At 31.6% G+C, this 26163-nt stretch overlaps 2 protein-coding genes across 2 annotated transcripts in view; one reads left to right on the forward strand and one right to left on the reverse strand.

Annotated features, from left to right (window-relative positions):
- Positions 1–262: 262 nt before the first annotated feature.
- Positions 263–973, forward strand: MS3_00003738 (uncharacterized protein; the record flags this gene model as incomplete). The annotated part of the gene is made up of 1 exon (XM_035734212.1): positions 263–973. One exon carries the CDS (start codon positions 263–265, stop codon positions 971–973), a length of 711 nt encoding a protein of 236 aa, XP_035588952.1.
- Positions 974–2816: 1843 nt separating this feature from the next.
- Positions 2817–26163, reverse strand: part of ROR2 (Tyrosine-protein kinase transmembrane receptor ror2) — a 103278-nt gene continuing 79931 nt past the window's right edge. The window contains exons 7-12 of the mRNA XM_012940732.2: positions 25340–25394; positions 18633–18772; positions 12321–12599; positions 10751–10852; positions 8222–9317; positions 2817–6916 (exon numbers count right to left, since the gene is read on the reverse strand). Coding sequence (XP_012796186.1) covers positions 5521–6916; positions 8222–9317; positions 10751–10852; positions 12321–12599; positions 18633–18772; positions 25340–25394 — 3068 coding nt within the window. The 3' untranslated portion in view covers positions 2817–5520. The remainder of the gene's footprint in view (positions 6917–8221; positions 9318–10750; positions 10853–12320; positions 12600–18632; positions 18773–25339; positions 25395–26163) is intronic.

Raw genomic sequence — 26163 nt, forward strand, 5'->3', positions numbered from 1 at the left:
TCGTTCTTCTTAATATCTGTCAATTGGACAATTATTTGAACCGCAAATTGTTTTCATACTTATATTCCTTTCTTACCCGTTGATTATTGCATAGCTTCACTTGATATTTAGTCTCGAATCAATTTATGATGCATTCTTTTCTATCCTTCTATAGATGTATATTTTCCATATAACTATAAATACGAATGTGCAGCTTAAGTAAATAATTTCATCAAAAGTAAAATTTTCTTCGCTGAATTCTTTTTTCTTATTCAGTGACACAATGGGTTATTTTAGTTACTCAGATAATTCATTGAGGAGTTTAGATGCGTGTCGCGAAGATGGGCACACATTTGGTCAATGTTTGTCCAGTGGCAAGTTTCACTCACTTAATCCATATGTATTTCGTAATTCTAAATGCTTTAAATGTGGTGAGATTGGACACATTTTGTCAGTTTGTAATACTACGGTTCATTTCGCTGCAACCAATGATAAAATTTGTAATTGTGATCCTATTAAGTCGAGTATTTCTAATGATCATTTATCTTTACCCAGGACTTTGAAAAGTGGTATGGAGTCACATAGCGGTCCAGAGCTAAATGAAACTCAGAATCACTGTAAGACAAAATTTTCTAATAAACCAACTTCTTATCAGATTTCTCATGTTATTGTGCCGGATATGGTTTTTCCTAATGCTTCACATATTTCTGATGAAATTTCTTACATATCTGAGGAAAAGATGTTGAATGAATCGAATCGTGATCGAAAATTCAATACAGTCTTGATAGATGCTGATTTTTCTAATGACCCATTCATCTTATATGAAATTCTTGATAAATTTGTGGAAAGTATTTCAGAAGAATCAAATCCTGATACCATATCATATGTCATTTGTCCTCAAAATAAATTTATCTCTAGTGATATTCCTAATGAATGTGACAAATATTTGCCTCAAATTATATGCCAGAGTGTATCCCTAGTTGCTCACACATAATAATCAAAGTGTGAGATATAAGAAGATAATGCAAATTGGGAACATCAAATTGGTCATAACATTGCGACGTAGAGACCCAACATTATTTCGTGGGGGAGGATAGTGTTGGAAAGTCTATGATGCAAATTCTAGATATCATTGGTTTCACTACACGACCGACATGGTGATTGTATACAATTCCAGGACTTAGATGAGTCCGTTACAATTTCACTTATTGATTCTGATACTAATGAGTACATTCCAGATAATGCAGAGTCAATATCCAATACACTGTTGGGCAGACATAGGATGAAATTAAGGAGAAGACGTACAATCGGTTACAGAAACTTAGACTCCAATTTAAGCTGTGGCGGATGTAGTGTTTGTATGAACTAATGATTCCTTTGTACTTAAGGACTGCTTGATTTCGAATTCCAAATACAATACATTCGTTGGTGCTCATTTAGTAATTCTCGGTTAAATTGCGTTATTTCTGGGATTCCTATAATAATTCCTATAATTCAAATACTCCTAATTATCACAAAACGATTGGAAGAAAATATATGATATTGCTAACAGAAATGAAGGCGGTGTCTGCGATATATGAAACTGAATAACAATAACATTCTATGAAAATAATACTGATTATAACGAAAAAGGTTTGGGTTAGTACATAAAAATGGCGTTAAAGCCCTGAATTGATTGATAACAGAATTAACCCAATGGAGACAAAATACAGTTATACAGATTTAAAACCAAACAGCAAAAGACTCCGATGTGGAGAGTAGGGAAGAAAATTTTTATAAAACGTTGGGATAGATATTCAAAAGATCAAAAAAGAATAGATCGATGACTGATATTCTTGGAGACTTTTACTGCAATTTGGGTAAAGACCTAAACAGAAGACTCCAAGAATTAGTTGACCAACAATTAAACTCAGTGGAGGAGACAACGTTAAGTTGAACAAAACTAACAGAATTCGTTGATAACACTGAACTGAGAGTACTAAATAACCAGGACGATTACCTGGGCGCATCCAGGAACAAACAAAAGTTATATGATAGCTTTCGTTCTGTCAGTAAGTAGAGGAGGTCTCTTGATATGTAACGTACATATAAGTACATCTACCGGAACGAATACTGACCAATAACCGCTGAAATAATCAAGCGAAGGAAAGCAAAATAAATATGATTCTCTTGAAAATAACAAGTGAAATCTTGATAAATCCAGAATCACGCCTAAACACTGAGTCAATGCTAATGTGACCAGTACTTATAAAAATAAAAGTTCCAGAAAGCACCCAAATAACTATTGAAGTATTTTCCTACTGGATACGACTGGAAAGATCCTTTCACGGATGGAATGCAGCCATCTCAATGCAAGAACAGATAATCTGACCTTATCGACTCCATTCAAACTCAGAAGTAACTTATAAACAGGCCAAGCCATAAAGTCAGTAAGACACTTAACACAAAATGTTACGGACAGTAAATTCGAATCTGTGTTTACGTTTGTGGATCTGATGCAAACTTTAAACTCAATCCCAAAAAAACTAATTATAATTAAACAACAAAAACAATGACAAAATGTGAATGTATAAAGTTGTATAAGCCAATTAAAACTAATGAGAATAGCTATGATGAATATGAGGCAAACATAATTGGGAAAATAGAGCTGATCTGTAAATAATGAACAAAAGTTGCGACAAAATGGATGTAGCTACTAGAAGGATGAGTATAAATCATGGAATTGATTATACCTTGAATGAGGAAAAATGTTTGCTCACTGATTGTTTCAACGCTTGTAAGACGGAAGAATGATTATAAATACATATTAAAACGTGGTGTTCGCAGTTCGAGCTAAACTCAGTTATTCAAACGGCAGTTAAAAATTTCAAGACCAAAGGAAGTAAACAACTAAACAAACTAAATGATAGAAGTTAAAATAACTGTCCATATAAAGCCTGCATAATTGATGGTTCATCGTTCATTACTATACGGTGCACATATGATTAGCAATTGCCGGACAAGAAATCAATACAAGGAATTACGGAAGAGAAACAGTAAGTTCACCTCAGTGGTTGTGGCATGTCATAGATGATTATCTCCAGACTCAAAAGGGCTAAAAGCAGCACCACTACGGAATGACTGAGTTGTAATGGTCAAAAGGTAATAGTGCACTACTTTCCAAGCCTTCGATTTCGCCACCCACCAGGATTCTCTATCCAACTCTGTCCTGGGCATTCCAATCCAGTTGTTTCCACTTGCTGTTCTTGTTTTGGATATCTGCTTCTGATTCTCGACACACTGTGTTCTTTGGCCTTCCCCTCTTTCGTTTCCCTTCAGGATTCAAGTTAACGCTTACCTCATGATGCAGTTTGGTGATTTCCATAATGTATGTTCTATTCACTTTCAATGTCTTTTCCTAATTTCCCATTCATTTGGAAGCTGGTTTGTTCTCTCCCACAGTGGTCTGTTGTTGATGGTATCCGGTCAACGGACATCGAGTATCTTATGTAGACAATTGTTTATAAGTACTTGTACCTTTTTGATGATGGTTGTCGTAGTTCTTCCAGTGTCAGCTCCGTACAGTAGAACTATCTGGACGTTCGTATAGAAGATTTTGGCTTTGATATTGGTTGAACGTTGTTTTGAGTTCCATATGTTCTTCAACTGTAAGAATGCTGCCCCTGGAATCACCTGTTTTTTATTTACCCAGGCCTAGTTAACTCACAAAAATAAGTTTAGATGTAACTGAAGTCTTGATTCAACAGAAGGAAGTTAGCTCATACTTGAGTCCAGAAGATGAACAAAAGAGAAAGATAACAGTTTGAAGGAACAATGTATCCGATTAAACGTGGTAGTAGATAGGCATAAAACTACTTAACTGGTGATCTAGGAGAAATAAAAAAGGTCTAATTTGGCCGGTGTTGGGACATGTCTTGGATATGTGGCCAATGGACAATGATTTTCATTCAAAATCAACATGAAATATTGGTACTGTAATGAGATTTTACAGTTCGCTAAACTAACTCAAACTAATTTTCTGTGACCACATTTTGGGCACTGAATAAAAGTATTTCTAACGCTCGTTTTTACAAGATATAAGATTATAGTCATTCATTTTTAAATTCAGTGCAAAAAACTTATGAAACGTTTTCTTGATTCTTATTGGTTAATTCCTACACTATACTTTCATCTATTTAACTGAAATATGACTACGAAAACACCGAATCTATTTAATAAATTCTTTATCCATTATCATTGAAGACTCAAAAATTTGTCTTACTATGAAAACATACTTAACAAAACACCTTTTTTAGTTGTTTAGTAATATTATTCTAAAAGTTGTAAGTTAAGAAACTTGGAGATTGATTATCTCTAATTCAAACTATTGTCTAAATCAAATAATTACTCAAAGACTACTTTGTTGTAAAGTTATTCATCCAATTTTAAGTAGACATCTGAATTCTCTGAAGAATTTCTGCTTACTTATACCGTTTTGTGTTTTAATATACATCAGTCTGAAAATTTCTCATCATTATAATTATTTATTCAATTGAAAAAAAAGGCGTAATATTCATTTCAAATAGTGTTAGATAATGAACTGACTTATCAATTATAATGAACGTGGTGAACATAAGGAACAAAAAAACCAAAAATAAAAAGAAATAAGAAATGCATATTTATTACAAATAAGTATTCAATTGAGAAAATGTTTTTCTAATCATCATGTTAATTGAATATTAACCAATGATGAATGAAAATTAACAAAAAGTATAAGATAAACATTATATGACAAATACTTCTCAAATGTCTATTGATAACAAGGGAAGAAAAATGAAACCAACATTACAATTTCTTGTCCTATTTAAAGTACAACATTTATTTGTATTGAATGATTATTACATAGAAATTATATTATACAAATAAAATATTACTGATTGAATAATATTGAAAAGTAATGATAATTGTTTATCTATATTTGCAAAGGACAAAGTAGTATTTACAGTGTAGCTTCTTCTTCTTTTTTTTTCTTTGTTTTCTTTATGACTAGAACCTATATTAGTCAATTTCTCATATTCATTTGATTCTTATGTATGGTAAATCAAATATATATATGTTAACCGGTATACGAATAATAAAAGCATATTAATAAAAGATTAAACAAATTATATCTCTTGATAAGAAAGTTTAATCAACAAATATATATTAACTAAATAAATTATTATTGCGCTTTATTTTTTATTTAATATCTAATTGTATTCATCCTTCTCATCCCCCACCCCCCATTCCACCCCGTCCACCGGAGAAGAGAATGTATAAATGGTGCTAACATAATGAAACATAAATTGTTCAGAAAAAAGGGGGGAGGAACAGAACAATCATATTACGTCATAATTCATTGTTAACAAATTTAAAAATTGTTATTTAGGAGAAATCTGTGAATGTAATTTTTGTTTTTAGAAAAAATTATCATTTTCATTATTATCCTTTCAATTTCTTTTTTTGTTTGAATGAAATCTCTTCAAATCTTTCGATTAATTAATTAATTATTGAACTAAGTAACTAACTAACAGAATTTAGTGTAGGAATAAACATTGTAGTTGTATTTGGTAATAATCGAATACCTAATCCATTAGATGATTTACAATTATCATTTCTTGATTCTTGAATTCCATTTGAATTATTTGATATATTTGAAATTGGTAATTGTGTTTGTGTTTGTGATGCAAATTTACCATTTATTGTTGTATTATCTGGACTAGAATTATGATATTGACTAATAGAATTACTATTATTATTAATCGTTGTATTAGGAGTATTTATTGATGGATGAAATAATTCAAAAGGATCTGCAGTATACATTTTAGTTAAATAATCTTTGGGATAAGTAAAATGATTTTTTATATTAAATGTTCCCGGGCATGTTTGACGTATTGATAAGTTGGATTTTGAAGTCTCTGAAAGACTTTCTGTTCCATTGATGCTATTATTAGTAGCATTATTTAATTGTTCAAAATCAATTTTGTTATCTATAATCTGAGAATAAGAGAATACTTGTTCACTCGAATATAATGATGGTATAACGGATGCATCTGAATACCAATTTTGTATTTGATTTAAACAATCTTTAAACGTTGGACGTCTTTCAATTTCTTCATTCCAACAACTAGTAATAAACATATAGATGTTAGTTGAACAATGTTGTGGACATGATAATAATTGTCTAGAACGTATCAAATCTAAAACTTCTGGATCAGAATATGCAGAATATGGTCTCATACCACCAGACCAAACTTCCCACATCAATACACCAAATGCCCAAATATCTGATTCAATAGTAAATTTACCATAGATAATTGAATCAAGTGGCATCCATCGAATCGGTAGCATAAGACTATGAGGATGTAAACGATAATAATCAGCTGCATAACAATCACGTGCTAAGCCAAGATCAGTAATTTTACAAAATAATTGCTCATTTAAAATGATCACATTTCTTGCAGCTAAATCACGATGAACGAAACGATGACTAGATAAATAATCCATTCCAGCAGCAACTTGTGATAATACTCTCCAAATTTCTGATTCACTAAGAGGATTTGGCAAATTACATGTCACACCATTAGGATAACTTACATTTGTTAAATTTATTTGATTAATCATAGATCTTCTTGAAGATAATAATTCACATAAATCAAGATATTGCCGAATTTCAAATATCATACACCATGGTGGGTGTTGTACACTAACCCCAAGAAGACTAAGTACATTTGGATGATCTAATTCAGAAATTAAATTAGCTTCTCTGCGAAAATTTGCTTGTAAACTGGCAGGTGAACCAGCTGATAAGGTTTTTACAATAACTGAAATTGGATGACCATTTTCATAAGCACTATTCGGTAGTAATTCAGCCTTATAAACCGGTCCAAAAACACCTTGTCCAAATTGTTTCCCAAATCTTTTTGTATAAAAAAGTAATTTAAAATGTAACATACACATAAACTAATATATTTAAATATCAATATATCAAAAAAAATTTGTTGCTTTGCGACACAATGGAATTTTGATGAATATTTAAATAGTTGTGTATTGTTTAGTTTCTAAAACAACACACTTCCAACCTCATAACAGTTAGTTTAAATTCCATTTCATCCATATCCGTTTGAATAGCCAGGTACTAGATCCGATTATCTTTTATACTCAAACATAAATATACAAACTTGTATTTGGTGACTGAATTTCATTGTGTTATTCACTTTTTATTTTTACCTTATACCCAGTTTTCAACCTTAAAATTGTCTTTACTTAGTCCTACGTGTTGGGGTGATTCAGAAATCCCTTGCAAAAGACAAGCAAGCATCAAGAAACACTAAGACGTGTTTCGTCAAATCAGCGTTCATTTGGAGTCTTGGCCAGAAATATCAAGGTAGCGAAACGTCACATGCGGAAGCTCTGATTAATTGGCTACTACAGTGCTACTATGTTTAGTAGCATTCCAGAATATTCCAGCGACCCAAGGACATTTAGATATATAATAGAAACCCTATACTTTCTGTAATAAAATGAACCTCGGAGTAAAGTATTTTCCCTCATACTTGCGTCTTCTCTCTGGTGTTCAAGTCGCTGTGCAGTTCTAGCTTTCGGGGTACCAGAATAGCTTAGGAAACTAATATAGCGTTCAATCGATAAGACTTATCACTACGTTAAACTATCATTTAGTATGAAAGCCTCGACCATGTACCTTTGATTAACATAATTACATCAAGGAAAAGAATTTAGAAGAGACGTGGGATTAAAATAAATAAATAAATAAATAAATAAATAAAAACCTACTATTTTAATTCTGAAGTGAATTTATACTAAGACGGGAATTACTAAACTAATTGTTTGATCGGCTGATATATGTAGAAATGTAATTAACTGGGATTTTTCTTGAAATAAACAAGTTCAGGACTAGGTTACCTATTGAATGTAAGCCAGCAGTTTTTATAGACTCGACATGTAGTAGCAATATGTTTCATCGCTAGCCTAGAAGTTATCATCAGTTTAATACTCAAACAGAAATCAGTCATCCATAATTATTAAGATATTTGAGAATTTTATTTGGATTTAACAATTTCTTAAAGGATTATTAAGGTTCCTCTTCTTGGATCTAACAAGTTTTATTTTGATTCTGCCTTTATTCAAACTTAACTCATGTAATAAAGTACATGATAAGTAATTTAAATATAGTTATTTAGTTTAAAATCGTTATAAAACTCACCGCAACTGAGAAATGGGATATTCCACAGCTTTCATAGGTTCATCTTCCAAGTTAATTTTTGAGAATAGTGTGGCGTTTTGTGAAGCGTTAAATGAGTTAATTGATGAAGGAGGGTCATTTAACAAGAATTCATTAGGACTAGCATTTCTAAGTGTTGTATAAGCCGCTGGACTTTCAGCGTCAGCTTTTGTTTCATAATGTAATCCTACCTCTGGAATTATATCACCATTTAATGGCAAGTGGATAGACTGATTAAATGACTGTGCATTATATGATGGGTCGGTCATACTAAATGGAATTGATGTTGGTGCAATTGCTGTAATGCCTATTTGTGATTGTGTCGTTAAACATTGTGATCCTGGCGGTGGCGGTGCAGGGGCTCGAGGAGGAGGCAATTGTGGGGTCAAAAAGTTGGAAGCTTGATACTGGAAATACGTCGCAGAACCATTATGTTTAGCGGATGCAACCGCAGAAATAGATGTGTCATTAAGTACTCCATTTGTGTTGTTAAGATTAGAAGAAACACTGTTATGCCCAACCGTAGCTGGTGCGCTCATAGCATTCGCATCACTTGTGCTGCAAATCGTATTACTTCCACAATATGTAGTTGTGTAAGCTTCTTGCATACCATTTAGGAAACCGTTCGTACCACCTAGTTTAATACCAGCTCCCATTCCAGGGACCCTCCTTTGCTTGCTGCCATGGTTTGAGTCATTAGGAGCCCCAACTCCTTGTCCTCTCACGTGAAATCCGTCCAATCTTTCAGTTTCAGAACAATTACGATTGCCTCGACAGTTGGAGCGAATACGTGACCTTCCTAGGAAACTTGAACTATCTGTTGTTAAACGCGGTGAATCACTTTTACCATGTCGACAGAGAAAACATACAGCAAGAAGAACAAGACTCAACAATGCTAATGCCCCAAATGAAACAAAAATAGGTAGCAAATCAGGACCAGTTGATAACGCAGTATTTAAGTCTTGACTAGATGATAAGACACCATTTTCATTCTTTTCTATCAAATGACCAGATGATGGTGCCGCCATATGATGCTCTTCCCAGAATTGTCCATCATTATCTTGTCTGTATTCTGATACTATAAAGGGAAATTTCAAAAATTATATGTATAAAGATTTTACATATGTTTATGCTCAAGGATCGGACAAAAATTATGTAAGTTGCTGGTTACAACACACCACTTTTAATTAGTTTCAGATTATTTTTTAAAAAGTAATTACACATGATTCCTTGTTATTATTCTCCATAATTTAAAGATGTGACATAACAGTTTAATAGTAAACTCGTTAGCACAGAAAGTAGTTCACTTAATCTAAGCGCCAGTTTTTACTTTTAAATTGATGATAATTCTAATTAGTAGGTTAATGCGTTCGTGTGAAGACTTCATTATGATTGATTTTACTTTTTTTTAAAATCAGTATTAACAATTACAGGAATATTTCGAAAGTAGCTTCTTTTATTTGTGTCACTAGTATAATATAAATGCAAATTTAGTCACTGGTTGACTATTGGCATCCATTATTACCAGAAATATTTATCATTCAAGTAAGATTTGTGAAATCTGAGGATCAAGTACGTTTTTTTATAATAAACTCTCCGTAGACAAGAAAGCTCATACTATTAGACAAACCTTGATTCTCAAAAAAAGTTATTTATACGAATGGAATTTAATTACAGAAACCAGAATTTAAATGGATGATTATAAGTAATCTTATTTTTCTGGAAGCCTTTAAGAAAACCTAACTAGACAAGTAGTAATTTGTGAGTTTAACCAATCAGATTTACTAAAAGTCATAAACAGATTAGTATCTGGGATTCATTAAACATTTTTTAAAACATTTATCAGTTTCCGTAACATTCTTTGGAATCATTGTTAACACTAACGCGAAAAATTCTTAGTTTTATTAGTTAGTCAATAAAGGAAACTTTTCATCTCTTTGTTATATAAGTTGTATTAAGTTAATGCCTGGCATGAAACGTTACCTAACTATAGTTAAACAAAGAAAAATGTATAATTTGCTATGTCATTTTGCCATTAAAGCAACTTTGCTTAAAAACTGATCATTTTACACCACAATAGAACTTTACTAGAATTTGTAACTAAGTAGCAATATCAAAGTAGTTCGTTCATGATGCGCATATACCGATAGAGGTTAATCGATTACAATCCGTAAAATAGACAAGGAAGAAATCTAAGTTCTAAGAATAATTCAGCACACGATGAGTAATTTACGGGCTATTTTGGAAATCAATAGCTTGATGGATAACGCTTTACTATTTAAAATAATAGATACTTGTTGAAAATCACAACATTATTGCCCAATTACATTCAAGTGACGAGTCTCAAAAAGTGAAACATGCTTCCTGAATCCCACTCTTATCCATAATACAATAATAATTTCAATTGTTAGAATTCCTTGATAATTCACTGATCATGTATAAAGTGAAAGATTAGCACAGTTTATCAAAAGCTGAAATAAGAGAAAATTATAGTCGTCAGATTTAACTTACTTTGTTCTGACATAATCAAAGGTTCACCTATACGACGACATGTTTGTGGATTATCCAGTGAATAAATCGGTAGACGTGAACAATCCATAATCATTTCCGGTACTAAATTTTAAGAAAAATATTGTTGAAATAGTTTACATTGTTGTTAAGAAGATAATACGTTAAACTTTTTGCATTCGAACAGAAATATCCCTTAAAGACAATGGATTTTTGAAAATAACTAATAAGAAACGTATCAACCTGAATGATGAAACGAAGAAGACGTTTAAAACATTTCGTTTATATTGTGATCCGCAGAAACGATGGAAGTTTAAAAAATCTATTTTTTTAAAAAAATAAAATGCCATTAGTACGTAGAACTTATATTTAACCAAGTTAGTTGTATGCAACTTATATGGTGAGACTATAATTCATAAACGGACCAATCAGGTTTAGAATAACAGATCTTAGATTTTGGCGCGAAATTCACTCACCCAATTGGCCAAATAGCCTCTTGGCATTTTAGCTGAGGTCAGTTCGTGATGAAAAACCGTAAATCTAAGTCCAAATCCTAATCATCAACTGTGTTTCATAATCCTTATTCTTCAAACTGCTTTATAACATTTCATTTAGCCCTGATAAGTAGGTAAACACTTTAAAGGTCACTTTAGCGTCGCTCAAATGCAGTCCATAAATTATGGTCTCATCACTCATGCAATTTAGCATAACTGAAAAGGGTTTTGTCAGTTAAGCGAACATGAATCGGAAGTAGAATAAGGACAAAAATAAGCCGATTGTCATCGTAATCATGAACCGATTTTACATGGTAGTTAATGAATAATTTTGAAATCAACTTTCAAAACTTGTAGAGGAATACTCTGATCTTCGATATCAATCGATGTCAGATAAAGATTTAAGTTAAAATTGTACCTTATTGGGTTTTAATGGAGTGGTGTCAGGACGTTATGGACGCTTTCATATCCGAGTTAGATCACGTGTAGGGTATTAAAAATATAATGTCATAGAGCCCGAAGCTACAAATAACAGCACTCTGGTTTTCACCAAGATACAACTGGGTACGTTACACTATCGATGTCATTTAACAATCCTGCAATATCTTTCTAGGATCTTTTCTTCTTTTCTTTCTCTTAAGATTGACGCTGTAGTGTCTTGTTTGCTAAAATAAGGACAAACTCTTAATATGTTCCAAAATTACGAACACACTATTCACTGAGAATTTCTGTTTACAATATACAGATAGCGAATAGATGTGTATATCGAGTTAAAAATCAAGTCCAGTTGTTAGGTTCCAGCACAGTGGCTTAAAAATGCTGTATCCAACTGTAATGAATAAATGCATGTAGTTCGATTGTATGTGGGGTAGTAAGTGTGTGTACTGATGAAGTGTTTAGATATGAAATAACTGTTCAATTCTTCTTGGATTATAAAAAATAGCTTTAGACAAAACTTGGTGAGTAATATATTGAAACTTAGAGATCCTTGTTAATGCTGATTTCGTAGTCTGTAAACTGCAAAGTCAGTGCAGAGCTAATCTTTTTAGGAAAGTTATATACATATATATGTCACTTACAGTCATACAGAATTTTTCTATCCAAATAGTCGTATGTTGGTCCACATTCATTTTGCATTACATTTTCGCATTCTTGTCTGCATAAATGACGTGTCTGATATAAATAACGCATTGAGTTCTCATTTAATGATTGTGTTTCGCTTGAAACATCATTTTCAAAGGAAACAGGTTTTGTTTCTAAACACACTGGAAAATTGTAGTAACAAATTGCTTCCATTAAACGTCTTAAACAATCTTCTCGTACACGATGTAGTGATTGAGTTGCAGTAAGCTTAAGAACTATAAGAAATAAGGAATAACAATAGTAATAGTGATAATAGCAATATATTAGTTTATAATACGAATAAGAAGTGACTACTGTTGAAAAAAGATGAGGACAGATTATTATTTCGAATTTTAATATCATGATTAATGTAACTGTATATATTTTAATGGTTAGGGTTGTGACCATTAAATTCATCTTTGCAATTTCATCTCTTTTATAAAAGATAAAAATGAGATAAGCTATGGAAAACATTGAAATTTGATAAGTACTTGAACAGCTACCCTGAAGGGGCGCAGAAAAGTACGAAAAAGAGAAATCTGTTGTTAAGATCGAACTGTGAATGTGATTTTATTAACAATATTCTAATTCATCTATACAACAAATATTTCGAAAGATGTTCACTATCTCCATGAACTTAAATCATATTCAGAATCTTGTATCCCTGAGCAGTCATCAGTGTACACTTTCGGCTTGGAGAGTGGATGTCTAGGCTAATAAACACCACATTCTAATTCGTTTGACAATGAAAATGGCATCGAAATGAATGTAACATTTTAAAATCCATCTTTTCTTGTAAAGATTATTTTGAACAGAAATGTTTACTACTGCGTATAATATTAGTAGCTAAGATCGAAAAGCATAATTTGTGCATAACATTCTCCAAATTAAGACATGAAGAAAAAAATAATAGAACGAAATATAAACAAACTGTTTGATAATTTGTGACTTAGATTTAATCGTGACTAGTCAGTAATCACATAACTCATATAAATAAAAGCACAAGGAGTTAACAATCTATTCTGTCTAGTGGCTCCAACTTCTGTTTTGAATAAGTAAAATCAATCAAAATTTTAGTTGAAATAGCAATTTTACTCATTCATTTTTATTTTACTGTTGGAAACAAATAACAACAATTGGTTCATACGACATTTGTTCCCTCAGAATCCTGGAGCCCATGTGCATGGTTGGTTTGGAATCAGGGTTTTCCAACCCCCCTAGATAGATCCTCTACATCCACCAACCCGGTTAAAGCTCCGGACATTCGCTTTTCGATTTCGTAAACAACAGCTGCGAGGAGGCAGTGAGTAGGACTTTCCTGGAAGTTGTTATATACGTGCGGCCATGCGAGAGCGTTTCGAGAAGGAGAGCTGACTCTCCCCACTGTTTATTGTTTAAACCTTATATATCATAGGATATATTTATGAGATCATGTACAGAGATTGAGTTGTATTTTTACTGGTAATTAGTTGTGAAGAAGTCTAGAGTGATTTAGTCGTTTGGATTTTCGTTAATAGCTCCAAGATTATCTATAATAAATGAATTAATTGACAAAAAATATGAAAAAATAACTATGCGATTACACAACTACACCTTAATAATAATTTATGTGGATCTGATGATTTGGTCACTTTACTGTACCTCCATCTGGGTGGCTTATCAATAGTTTAAAAGATTTTTCCGGTTACAAAGAACTTATTTCTGGGCTCATGATTTAGCTACCATGAGACTTTTGGCCAGGTAAGCTATAATTTTTAACTTTAGATAGTAAATATTAAGGGGACCGTTCGATTTTTAGGAAGCAAACAATTTACAAGTATGTAGTGACTGGAAAATAACCTAATAATTGAAAGAGTTTGTATGTGAATTCTAATGGATGAATTTGTTGTTTGCTAAAGTCATTGTTTACCATAACAAATGAAGATATCATTTAATTTTCAAAATACGTTAATGTCCATAATGATATCTCTATAGATTTTCTTATATAATAATTTTTGAGCACATGATTAAAGTAATCTAAGAGGGTTGGTCTTCTTTGAAAAGTGACTGTTGATATGAAGTAGGGTTTGTGTTCGAATTACCACCGAATAATGGAATTCATTTGTGATAAGTAGTGGAATAATTCTATTGTGTTATTTCTGGTATCACAGAATGTTATTCCAAAAGAATGAATCTGAAATGATGCGAATATGGATATCCTTTAGAATTTTATTGGTTTGTTCGAGTAACCACATTATTTACATCCCATGTGCACAAAGAAATAAATAATACCTCATTTGGTGTCCAATTTACTTATGTCACTACCTACTCACATAGATTATATTTATTTAGCTATCTGATGCCCATTTACTACTATCATTGATGTTCTGAAGTTTTATTGTAAATAGTAACTAGTATGTCATCGAAAACGTCACCATTTGCAAACCAAGTTAAAAGTACGCTTTCGCTCTTTGCTGTGATCTAAACAGATTCTTGACTATTTCTAGATCATGTTTTATACAATAGCATATTTGAAGTCATTAAAATGAACTGTTTTGAGAATAAAGAGTTTTATGGGGGTTATAGATAAGCTTTAAAGATCTAGGAAGAAAAGACACGAAACTTTAACCCCTTAATATTTACCACCAGATGAATTGATTTATCTTGATCAAATACCTCTAATCTCTATTAACGACTATGATACGATAGTAAGTATTATTTAGTAATTAATTTAGAATGAAAATCCGTCATTGTTAAAATCATGTTTTTCTACGTCAACACTACAAAGATGACTTTAAAAGGAATCGAAACGAAAACAGTTTCCATACTTCCATATGTATGGTGATACATTTTTGATCAACAGGAGAGTTTAGGAAATAATTAGGTCAAACAGGTGCTTGTTTTTCTACTTTGTTTAAGGCAAACACCATCTGTGGCGTTAAATTACAAGACATAATAATAATGTAACTCATAATAAACAGATATTCTGACAGTAAATCCAAGTACAAAGTTTATATCAAAGTCTAAGGTATCCGGTTATTGAGGATAGTCTACATCACTGACTAGCTTTAGTTAAAGCACAAATGGACATTCACGATGACGCAATGCATGGAACTTATGATCTTCAGGTTGACTATTCATCCCTAAGATTCCGAAATTGCCATTTATTGATTTGGAATTCTAACTGCAGTCAATTCACTCTTATGCGTAATCATCGTCTATTCCCGCAGATTAAAGCACCATTACAAAGGATAAAGTTTTTGGATTAGATAGATAGAGAGTTCATGAAAACCTACAACTGAGGAGTCATGTACTAAGACAAACGACTGTCTAGAGCTGCTATATTTTAAGTGGGTGTATAGATAAAGTCAGTCAGCGGCACAATTATCTTAAACTTAAGAAATCCGCGTAAGAATAATGTCATTAGGGGAAAGCAAGAGATATAGACTTAAAATAAGCGACATTACTGTATTTATCGGAATTGCTTGAAATATATTTTTAGATAGACACTTTTAGAAAATGAAATGTGTGGATAAATACTTACTAAGTAACTTATATCTATAAAAATGGTAGCTGACTTTTTTATAATAGGAAAACAGGCTAGCATTTGAATTACACTTCTCTCTCCCAACCAGTTGAGATAGTTAAACATAGTGAAACCGAATTCTAATCAAAGTTAAATATCAGATGATCGTTTCTATATTTGAATGGGTTTTGTGGACATTATAGTAATTTTAAAAGTTGAGATCATGAGTCAGTTGAAGCTAGGCCACCATGGAAAACCTGGAAGCACTGGACAGCCGATTCGTCCTAATGTGGGACTCCTCAGTAGTGCGTATCCACGATCCCTCCTCACGAGATTCGAGAGATAGTAACTCACCGAAGACAATGGTGGATGTGCCGTTCAATTTCGTGGATTGGTTGAAGTTAGACATTAACACCGCTGGATGCAGGCTCAGTGGTCTAGTGGTTAAGCGCTCGCGCGCGAGACTGATATGTCCTGGGTTTGAATCTCGCCAGGCGGGATCGTGGATGCACACTGCCGAGGATTCCCACAATAGGACGAAACGGCTATCCAGTACTTCGACGTTTTCCATGGTGGTCTAACTTCGATTGACTCATGATCTCGACTATTAAAATTAAAAATATCCATATTTATTTAAAATTTGTGTCTTACTACTTATTTTCAAAAGTAGTTTCGAAGAATTTGAATTTTAAGTTTTAATGTATAATGAATATGATATTTAAAAATTACTGCACAAAATTATAGTTTACAACTAAACATAATTTATTAGTTTACATAAAACAAAGTCAATGTTTATTATCATGAAAAACAAAACCAAGTCATAAATAACACAAATTGAAAAGCAAATGACAAGAAGAAGAAAAAGAAAAAAGAAAAAACTCTATTACCACAACTAAATAAAGTTGACAAGACAGTACTTTTATTATTTACAATTTATACTTTGAACAGATTCGTTTTAACGTGTTAATCAATATTATATGATAATGGATAGGATTTGTAACTCAGTTGGATAATTTTTGATGTAGATTTGTTCACTAAGCTGAATGGTTTGGTTGTGACCAAATATTGTGTGTGTGTATGTATGTATGTATGTTATATGTTAAGTGAGATGTTTACTTATTTATTTATTTATTTTCATTGATTCATACGAAATTGATAAATGATTGTAAGATAAGTAAACGATTGTAGAGTTAACTTGAAATGTTTATAATTTTCTTTTTTATACATGAAAGAACTGGTCAGAAAACTGACGAAGAATAAAATAATACTGAAGATAAAGCAGGAAGTCTAGATCATGTTTCTTGTTTTATGCTTAAATAGATGGATTTGGATACTGTATTATAATATAAATTAATAACTAGTTAATTATATAATATTTTCATCGGATACGATTTACAGTTAGATCATAATGGATAGTGGCTAGCAGTGGAATACAGGATGAGCGTTTCGTCCTATTTGAGACTCGTCAGATAGATGTATCTGCATACCACAGTTGGTGTTCACGCCGGTATTCAAACCTAGTACCGTTCGTTTCAAACGCCATCGCATTATCCACTTTGCTACTGAGTCCTGATAGACAACTACTTGTGTAACGAGGTGAAGTTCAAATTCACTTAGTGTTGTTTTACTTATATCTTCCCATTGCACAAGTAGGTGGCTGTCAGGACTCAGTAACAAAGCGGATAACGTGGTGGCGAACGGCAATAGGTTCGAGTCCCGGCATGAACATCAACTCGGATGTAGACACATAAAGCCGACGAGTGCCAAATTTGACGAAATGGGCGTCCTGAATTCCAGTGTTAGCCACTATCTATCTTTGCTTAAAAAGCTTGTGACTTAAGGCTATATCAAGGTAATCGGCATAGGATACAAATATACTAAGATTGGACTGGTCAATTGCAGCCCTAAATAACAATGGGAGGATACAAACAAAACAACACCAAGTGAATTTGTCTTAGTATATTTCGTATAGTTGTAGCTATCAGTAAATAGTCTTATTTTCAGATTACAGGAAATTAGGCAGTTGTTTAAATAAATATTAGGACTTAAGATTTAAACAAGATTTAATTTACTACAAGTTTACTACAAGGAAAATCATTCGAGCATTTATTTTGAATTGTCTATTACTATTACCATTGATTTTAGATACGTTTATTGTCAGAGGACATTCTACTTTATCAAGGCCATGATATCAAATCCTCTTCTATTTACTAATTGCCATATAGTGTTAATTTATTGTATTACAACACTGAAAATGAAAATAATAAGTATGTATATCATAAGTTGTCATATTTTCATTAGTCGCTCCATCAACCACATAATTTAATGTAAACTTTAGGTAGAGAGATCGATTAGAGACTGAGGTTAACAGATGATGGCTTATAAAGCTAGTCACCTAAGGCAATATCAGGGCAATCCGCACAGGATGCATATACACCAACAAGAGACTGGCCAATTGCAGTCCTGAATAACAATGAGAAGATATAAGTAAAACAACACCAAATGAATTTATACAAGGGGTAGCCTGAGTTACAAAAATCATAAATTATCATATTTGACTACTGAACTGATAGTAATGTTAAATCACACTGAGAACATAAATTTGATCTTACAAACCTACATAAATCACTGGAAAAAATTTAGGGAAAGTTCATCCTGTATTCATTTTAATGATGTATAATTAAAAATTTTGTTGAAAGCTACTTCAACATGGATACATCTGAAAAGTATTGTATATATATATATATCAAATATTAGAACTTACATTTAGATATTTGTGTTTCTATAAGAGCTTGTTGAAATTCTCTTGTTACATAGACACGATGACCCATAAGGTATTTACCACAGACATTACTATGAAATTCTTGACAGAAACCATCAGATTCAGCAGTTATTGAATTCATACTATGTTTTATAAAAAGGAATAATATAGGCACGTAAATGTTACTACTTAACGATACTTTCAAACAATCGGAGAAAAAATCTATGAAAAGAAATGTTTAATACATTGCAAAAGTTTTTGTTAACCTGTTGTTGATATTTATGAATCAATTATTAATATTCTATGACTGTATAAACTTCTCTAAGGGATACACTGATATCGCTTGATTTATATAGGCTTATAATTCTTCTGTTATTAGTTACTAGTGGGATTGAGCTTGAGCGTTTAGTTTTATTTGATACCGATGAGCTCAATGCATCTGTGATTCATTATCTAGAAATAGCTCTTCAAAATAGGATGCTTAAAATGGTTCCATGTTAATATCATGATCTGAGTGTGTAAAGTATGAGTAAAGTTATTGATTTCAATGCATGAGAAGTAAAAGATAACTATTCTTTATGAGAACCGATCTTTATCCTGGTCAGTATGATTAACTAAGCCCAAATCAATCACGGTTAAATTAGTCGATAACTGAGTGAGAGAAGCGGATGAAAAATATCATATATTAAATTATTCTTATTTGCTTTATAACAGTATAGACAATTTGGTCATTAGAATTTCAAGTCATATTTAACACTAAACTTTATGCATCCTGAATCTTGATAACAGCTTTGAATATCTGGATTGCTAGTCTTTAATATTAACAATTAAGAAGGTACAATGACACATGTAATCATTCAATGATTAGTATGAATAAACTACTATTAATCACGATAATAACTTAGTATTAGTCTTTTTTAGTAAATTCATAAATGAATAGTTTCAATGCATCAAATCAATGTAAATGTCTTCAAAATGTCAGTTATAAAGCTTTATTTATAAGATCAATGATGACAATGAAGTTATTTTGACCAGTACATTTGTAGTATTTTACTTATATTCTAAGAATGGCATATATGAAAAAAGAAGTTATTGAAGATGAAGATTATAAATAAAGGAGTATGGATGTATGTGTTCTAAAAGAAATGTAATTTTTTTCCATATAATCCTATTTCATATTTTGTAGAGAATTATATCCAGTGTTTGGCATAAATAGAAACAAATGACAGAAAAAGCTTTTAGTCATTTCATTTTCATACAGGATAATGTCTATTTGTTGTATAACAACAGTATTGAAAGTAAACTGTGTTTTTTTTCTGTCTGTCGAGTAATACTACTACTACTACTACTACCAGAAATAATGATAGTTTATTAGCTTTTTAAAAGTAATAAATGAGTCATCATGATGATATATATATGGAAAACAAGCAGAAAAAGATGCTTATACTTATCTTTTGTTAAATAGAACCTTTTAACAGTTTTATTTTGTTTTAGTGAAATGAAAATTAGAATTGGGCGCTTGACATAAAAGTCAAGATGATAAGAATAAACAAACAAATAATTCAAATTTCTGAAGTAATGTTGTGGCTTTGTTATTCACTAAGCTTTATTATTATTTTCAGAATAATCAGTTAATGATGGATGATAAGTTACTTTTCTCAATAACAATAAGTAAAGGGCTCATTTATGATGAAGTAGACAACCTAAGCAACTTTATGAGATTACTAAAAATGTGCTTGTTTCTGATTTAATGATGCCCGTAATGGATAGTTTTGTCTTTTAAAGTATTAGATTTAAGATCTTTTAACTATATGAGTAATTACATAGGCAATTAGTAATGGGAAATTCTTGAAAATTTTAGGAAAAGAATTTGATAAAATGCTTGCTAAGTTTAAGGAAATACATCTGAACTTTAGAAAATACGTAGAACTTTCCTCAAGTCCGAGTAAAAAGGCAATAAAATGCTGAATTTCTTCTAAATTTTATAATAGTCCTTCCATAGAGATTTTATGGGATGGTGGAGAAGATTTGTAGCTCAGGTGGAGTTTTGTTCTCCACCAAAAATAGAGATTATATAATGATTCTCCCACAAAGTTGATTGTTTGGGGTTACTACCTATAATTGAGAGTTTTGTTAGCATAGGACTTAATAATTAAACAACAACCTGTTAATTGTCGTACTGAGTGATAAGAATGAACCCGAAAATACATGAGATGTAGAATAAACCAGATTTTTCTAAAAAAATGAGTGTGATTTTTCCCAGTTCATTAGATCCTCAATGTTTATAATGTACAATAATTTCGAGACTTTCACCATTGTGAACCTTCCAACTTCATTAACTTTGTAAGTACCAAAAAAGTATAAAAAAATCTTATATTTAGGGAATTAAATGTGATTACTAGATTAACTTATTTGTCATTGAAGAAGAGTTTGATTTTAAAACTTTAATACTAATACCATAATATGAAGTTGTCTAAATCTAGACAATGAGTTTGCATAATCAATGATATGTACGAATATTAGTGATAAATTAATTTGTTATTTATGGATACTTTCAAGAGTTTGAATATAGACTTCCCATTATTTCTATTTGTATCCTTTTTATGGCTTAAATTGTAAAAACACTTTATAGGAATAATAAACTTCACTTATGGGATTCGCGATTTCAGATTAGTTCATATTCTCTTAGACAGATATATTTGAAGGGCTGTTTAAATGATTAAATAGATTTCATGGTACATTATATTGGTAGATATATATATTTGACATATGCTGAAGGGAATTTTTATACGAAAGTGATAGAAGCTGGAGGAGGTTTGAGAGCATAGGAGAACTAAATATTTGTTTCTCGACAGATATGCTGGAATTCAGTGATTTAGAAGTTTTATTTCAGTCAATTTTTGGTCAACAATGATTTTCACTTAATGTCCTTGTTGAATTACTGTCGTATTGTCAACTTGACTAGTTTAAGTAATTACAGCTTTCCAATCACTTGTTAGCAAGTAGTTTGATAAGGTGTTTATGTGTAGAATTATGTATAAATCTAAAGTTGATTTTATGTAAAAAAGGTTTTTGGCGGAAGTTTAGCAGAGTACTTTTATTTTCGCATTGGATAAGGTACAGAATAGTTCCATCAGCATCTATGCATACTGAATGCATAAAACAAATTTAGTAATAATAATAATACTAATGATAATAATAACTGGACATTGTAACTATTCTATTTTCAGTAAACGTTTCGGACGTATACCGTGCGTATTTTTGTGTGTTGTGGAGGTAGAGCACCAAAATAGAGTTCACGACTTCAGTACACTTGCATGAACTCAATATTTTTTAAAAACTTTGTTTCTCTGAAACTGTATACTGTTTGTTACGACAACTGTGATAAATGTATACATAAGTTGACAGACAAGATATGAAATCTGCATGAGAGTCTTCCAAGGTTTAAACTCAGACTGTAATACAAATGAGTTAAGGTGGTATAAAGAAATTTTTATTTGACTGAATGTTATCAGCGATAAAATATGCTGACAAAACAGACGGCGGACAGCTATTAAGAGAGACAATCAGATGTACGTAAGGGTGATAACAAAGTAAATCTGAGGTTAGTCATTTACATGTATGAAACTATTTATTTACAGTAAATAAAAATAAGCACTTGAACCTTCTGAAGTCTCACGCTATATATATATATATATATATAAACGGATGGAAAAGAAAATTAAAGCCTAAGGGAAGAAACATTGATTGCTATAACCCTAACAACATAGGAGTAATTTCCGATGCAAAACAAATAAAGGGGAAAAATGTCAATAACATGAAAACTGAATAAGATAAATTTACTGTTAATCTTCCAGCAAAAAGAAACTATGAATTAAGACAGTGTAATTACAACTTTGTATCTAGGTATGATAATGAACTATAATTATGAACGGGAGTTTTTAAAATTACTAAATACATTATTTTTATTTGTCATTTTAATAAACTATTCAAATTAACACAGATTGGATTGTATGTGGCTAGCAATGAAAGCTAGAACGTCTGCTTTGTCCCGTATGAAACATACCTGAATTTCAGAGTTGATATTTACTTGGGGATTCGTACTCATTATCTCTACCTTCAAATGCCAACACGTTATTCACTTAGCTATTAAGTTCAGATAACTACTAATTTGTGCAAAAGGTACAAATCTTTATTTATTTTGTAATGTTTTGGACTGTCCCAGTACATTCAGCCAACCAGTCCAAAGTAGGATAATCTAAGTGTCCTGGATTCCACCGCTAACTTCACTACATCTATTCCATATAAACTTGTCTTATTTGCCTAATGGAGACATTTCGCATATAATCCACTAAAATCAAGTAAGATTGATCGAAATTCAGTCAAAATATCATCAGTGCAATGATTCAAACCATTATAAATTAAATTAATATTGAAATCTACATTTAAATTGCATCTGTGATCATTAGTATTAAGATACTAATAGGAGAGTTAGTTTTTATTAGTTACTAACACAATGATATAGACATAAGCTTTATCCAATTATTAGAATTAATTAATAGGATGTAGAAGTAAACATGAAGAAATTAGTAATATCTACTAGATTAAAGTTTAATTTACATAATAGTGAAACACTGAAGCAAATTATCAGTGAAATTTTAAAGTGTTAAGTTACTACTTGTTTGACTGATTTACACTACATTCAAGTTATTGACCTGACGTGCTAATGTTCCAAAAAGAACTCTTTTCCCAAGTTTTCAACATTGATTATTCTTAATGGATTTATTTTTATGCAGCCTATCATAATGTTTTCAGAAAAAAAACGTTTGCGTAACAGAATGGTTTGTTATTTTTCGTATATATCACTTTACCTTCCAAAAGTAACATATTTTGTTACTAGTGTGCAATTTTTATTTTCATACTGTTTCATATAAAGCTTTGAAAAAAACGTTATGGGTTTTCCGGGCGTAATACTAGGCTTTATGCATAGAGAAATTTCATAGTAAGCATATTTACTGTCTGTAAATGAGAAGTGGTTTTGGTAGTTAAGCTAAATAATATAAATGGTCACAACATAACTCACATTTACTTGACTACTTTCATTGCATGTCTTTCCAGTGTAAAATAGCAAGATATATCTTTCAATAACTGTAAATAATTTATAAACATTAAACCTTAGTTTTGAGAACGCCTTGAAATTACCTATCAATCTACTTTTTCTAACTTAATTGATCATCTGTATTATATTTTGTTAGTATATTATTTATGAATGAGTATAATGTACTGTTGAAATGTAAAGTGGGTGGTTTTGGCGACGGGGTGAAAGAAAATTTTGAACCCTCAGTTTTCAAATTAATGAATCAAGGTCAGCCTGTGATTGAACAAAATTCAGTGTAGTTATTTCGAGCAATCGGAACGCGAAATTCTCGCCGGTGTCCTTGAACGACATTGATTGTTAATTAGTTATACAATATTTTTCATTACGGTGCTGATTCAGAAAATGGCTATCTCTTCCAATCAATTACAGTTGCTATTTGAGCGACAACAGCAGCGTTTCAAAAAGAGCCAGTTGAATTTTTTGGACAATTTACGCACACGGCTGCTAGGTAATCCATGTTTTAGAGATGTGACAGTTGATGAGTTAATTTCTAATTTGCATACAGAGTTGTAAAATGACTGCGGAATGTATGAACATGTCGATGAAAGCCTCCGTAAATCCTTGATAAGCGGTGATGTAAACGAAGTAGCAGCAGTCACTCATGATTTGTCCAGTGATCCAGAAATGTTCATTTCAGAGACATGCCCTGTCGTGGGTTCAAATCCCATCCCCGTCGTCAATTGTTACAACATTAACAAGATATAACAATTACAAAGAAAACTTCTTGAATTTTAAATTTAAAACAATTTTAATCCATATAACTGTGAAACCTAGAGGTACCTAGTTCAGTTCCATATGTGGTCGTTTGAAAATGCTCCTGAAGAGGCTTAAACTAGAACAAAAAATTGTTCAGTACTCAATGATTTCTTCGGCAAACATCAGTCAGTTGTAGAAATTACTTTAATGTCATACAAAATTCATAGAAATCAGCCTTACCTAACAATTATTCATCAATTTCGTTTGAGTTGACTGAAGTTGGTGTTATGATTAGTTGAAGGGCCTACATTCGCTTATCATAAAATGACTCTATGTAACTAGCACTTATTATATTAGTAAATATGTGTAGTATCATAGTAAATATTCTATAAGTTTAACTGAATTCATTGTATTTGCTTGAGATACAAAAGTTATATACAGTGTTGTGTTCGTACAAGATATATTTCATTAGCTCCAGGGACTGAAAAGACAATCTTTACTGAAAATTGTTCTCTTTCATTCTGCAGTCATCCAATAAATGGACAAAAAACGCTTAAAAATGTTTGCATTTTGTCAAACATTGAAAAAAGTATGTGTTAACCTCATATCGTGTTGTTGACACTTTATTTCTAGTTATATCAACTAGGCACTACTCACAAAATGACTGTATAGAAAAAAATTCATTGAATGAATAAAACAATATCATTGTTCAAATACTATTTGCCTTACTTATATTTCCTTTAAATTATATCGAGTCAAGTCAAAATCATGTTGAATATAACGTTGATATTAAACGTTTAAAGATTATTAGAATAAGGTTGATATTAGAAATATGATTTGTTTACGATTAACTTACAGATATTGATTTTCTTGTTGTAAAATTGGTTTCACAAATATATTTGACTTGGAAGCTATGCGATATAGAAAAAAAATTGAGAAAAAAATTGAAAATATAATAAATTCATAAATTTTAATAGTGGAGGTCATGAGTCAATCGAAGCTAGACCATCATGGAAAACCTGAAAGCAGTGGACGGCTGCTTCGTCCTAGTATGGGACTTCTCAGCAGTGCGCACCCACGATCCCTCCTCGAGAAATTCGAACACATGACCTAACGGTCTCGCGTGCGAACCTCAAAACCACTGAGACGGTATCCAACGGTGTTAATGTCTAACTTCAACTAATCCACGAAATTGAGCAAAATTGAGAGGTTAAGCATTTGCGCGCGAGACCTATAGATCGTGAGTTCGAATCTCGTCAGGTGGGACTGTGGGTGCGCACTACCGAGGAGTCCCGCAGTGGGACGAAACGGCTGTTCAGTGCTTTCAGGTTTTTCATGGTGTTCTATCTTCAATTGACTCAAGGTTTCAACTATTGAAATTAATATTTACCATTATTTAAAAATCATTATAGCATACTACTGTGTATCATGTTAGAAACAATAGATAGATTGTTTGTTTCTTTTTAAAACACTTCCAGTCAAATCAAGATGAAAAGAAATATAAAATAGTGAGATTTAGAATTCTAAATGAACAGTATGATTCCATCGAAATTCAACAGTGCAATTTCAAAGTGTAAAACTATTACTTCTAAACTACCTCAAGTTTTCGTATGTGTTTTTTTTTAAGGTTAATAAGTGAAGTTTCATTTGAGAAAAATTTTCCAGCGGGAACTATTTTAT

The sequence above is a fragment of the Schistosoma haematobium genome, chromosome ZW (genome assembly GCF_000699445.3).
Source record: "Schistosoma haematobium chromosome ZW, whole genome shotgun sequence".
Taxonomy (NCBI): Eukaryota; Metazoa; Platyhelminthes; class Trematoda; order Strigeidida; family Schistosomatidae; genus Schistosoma; species Schistosoma haematobium.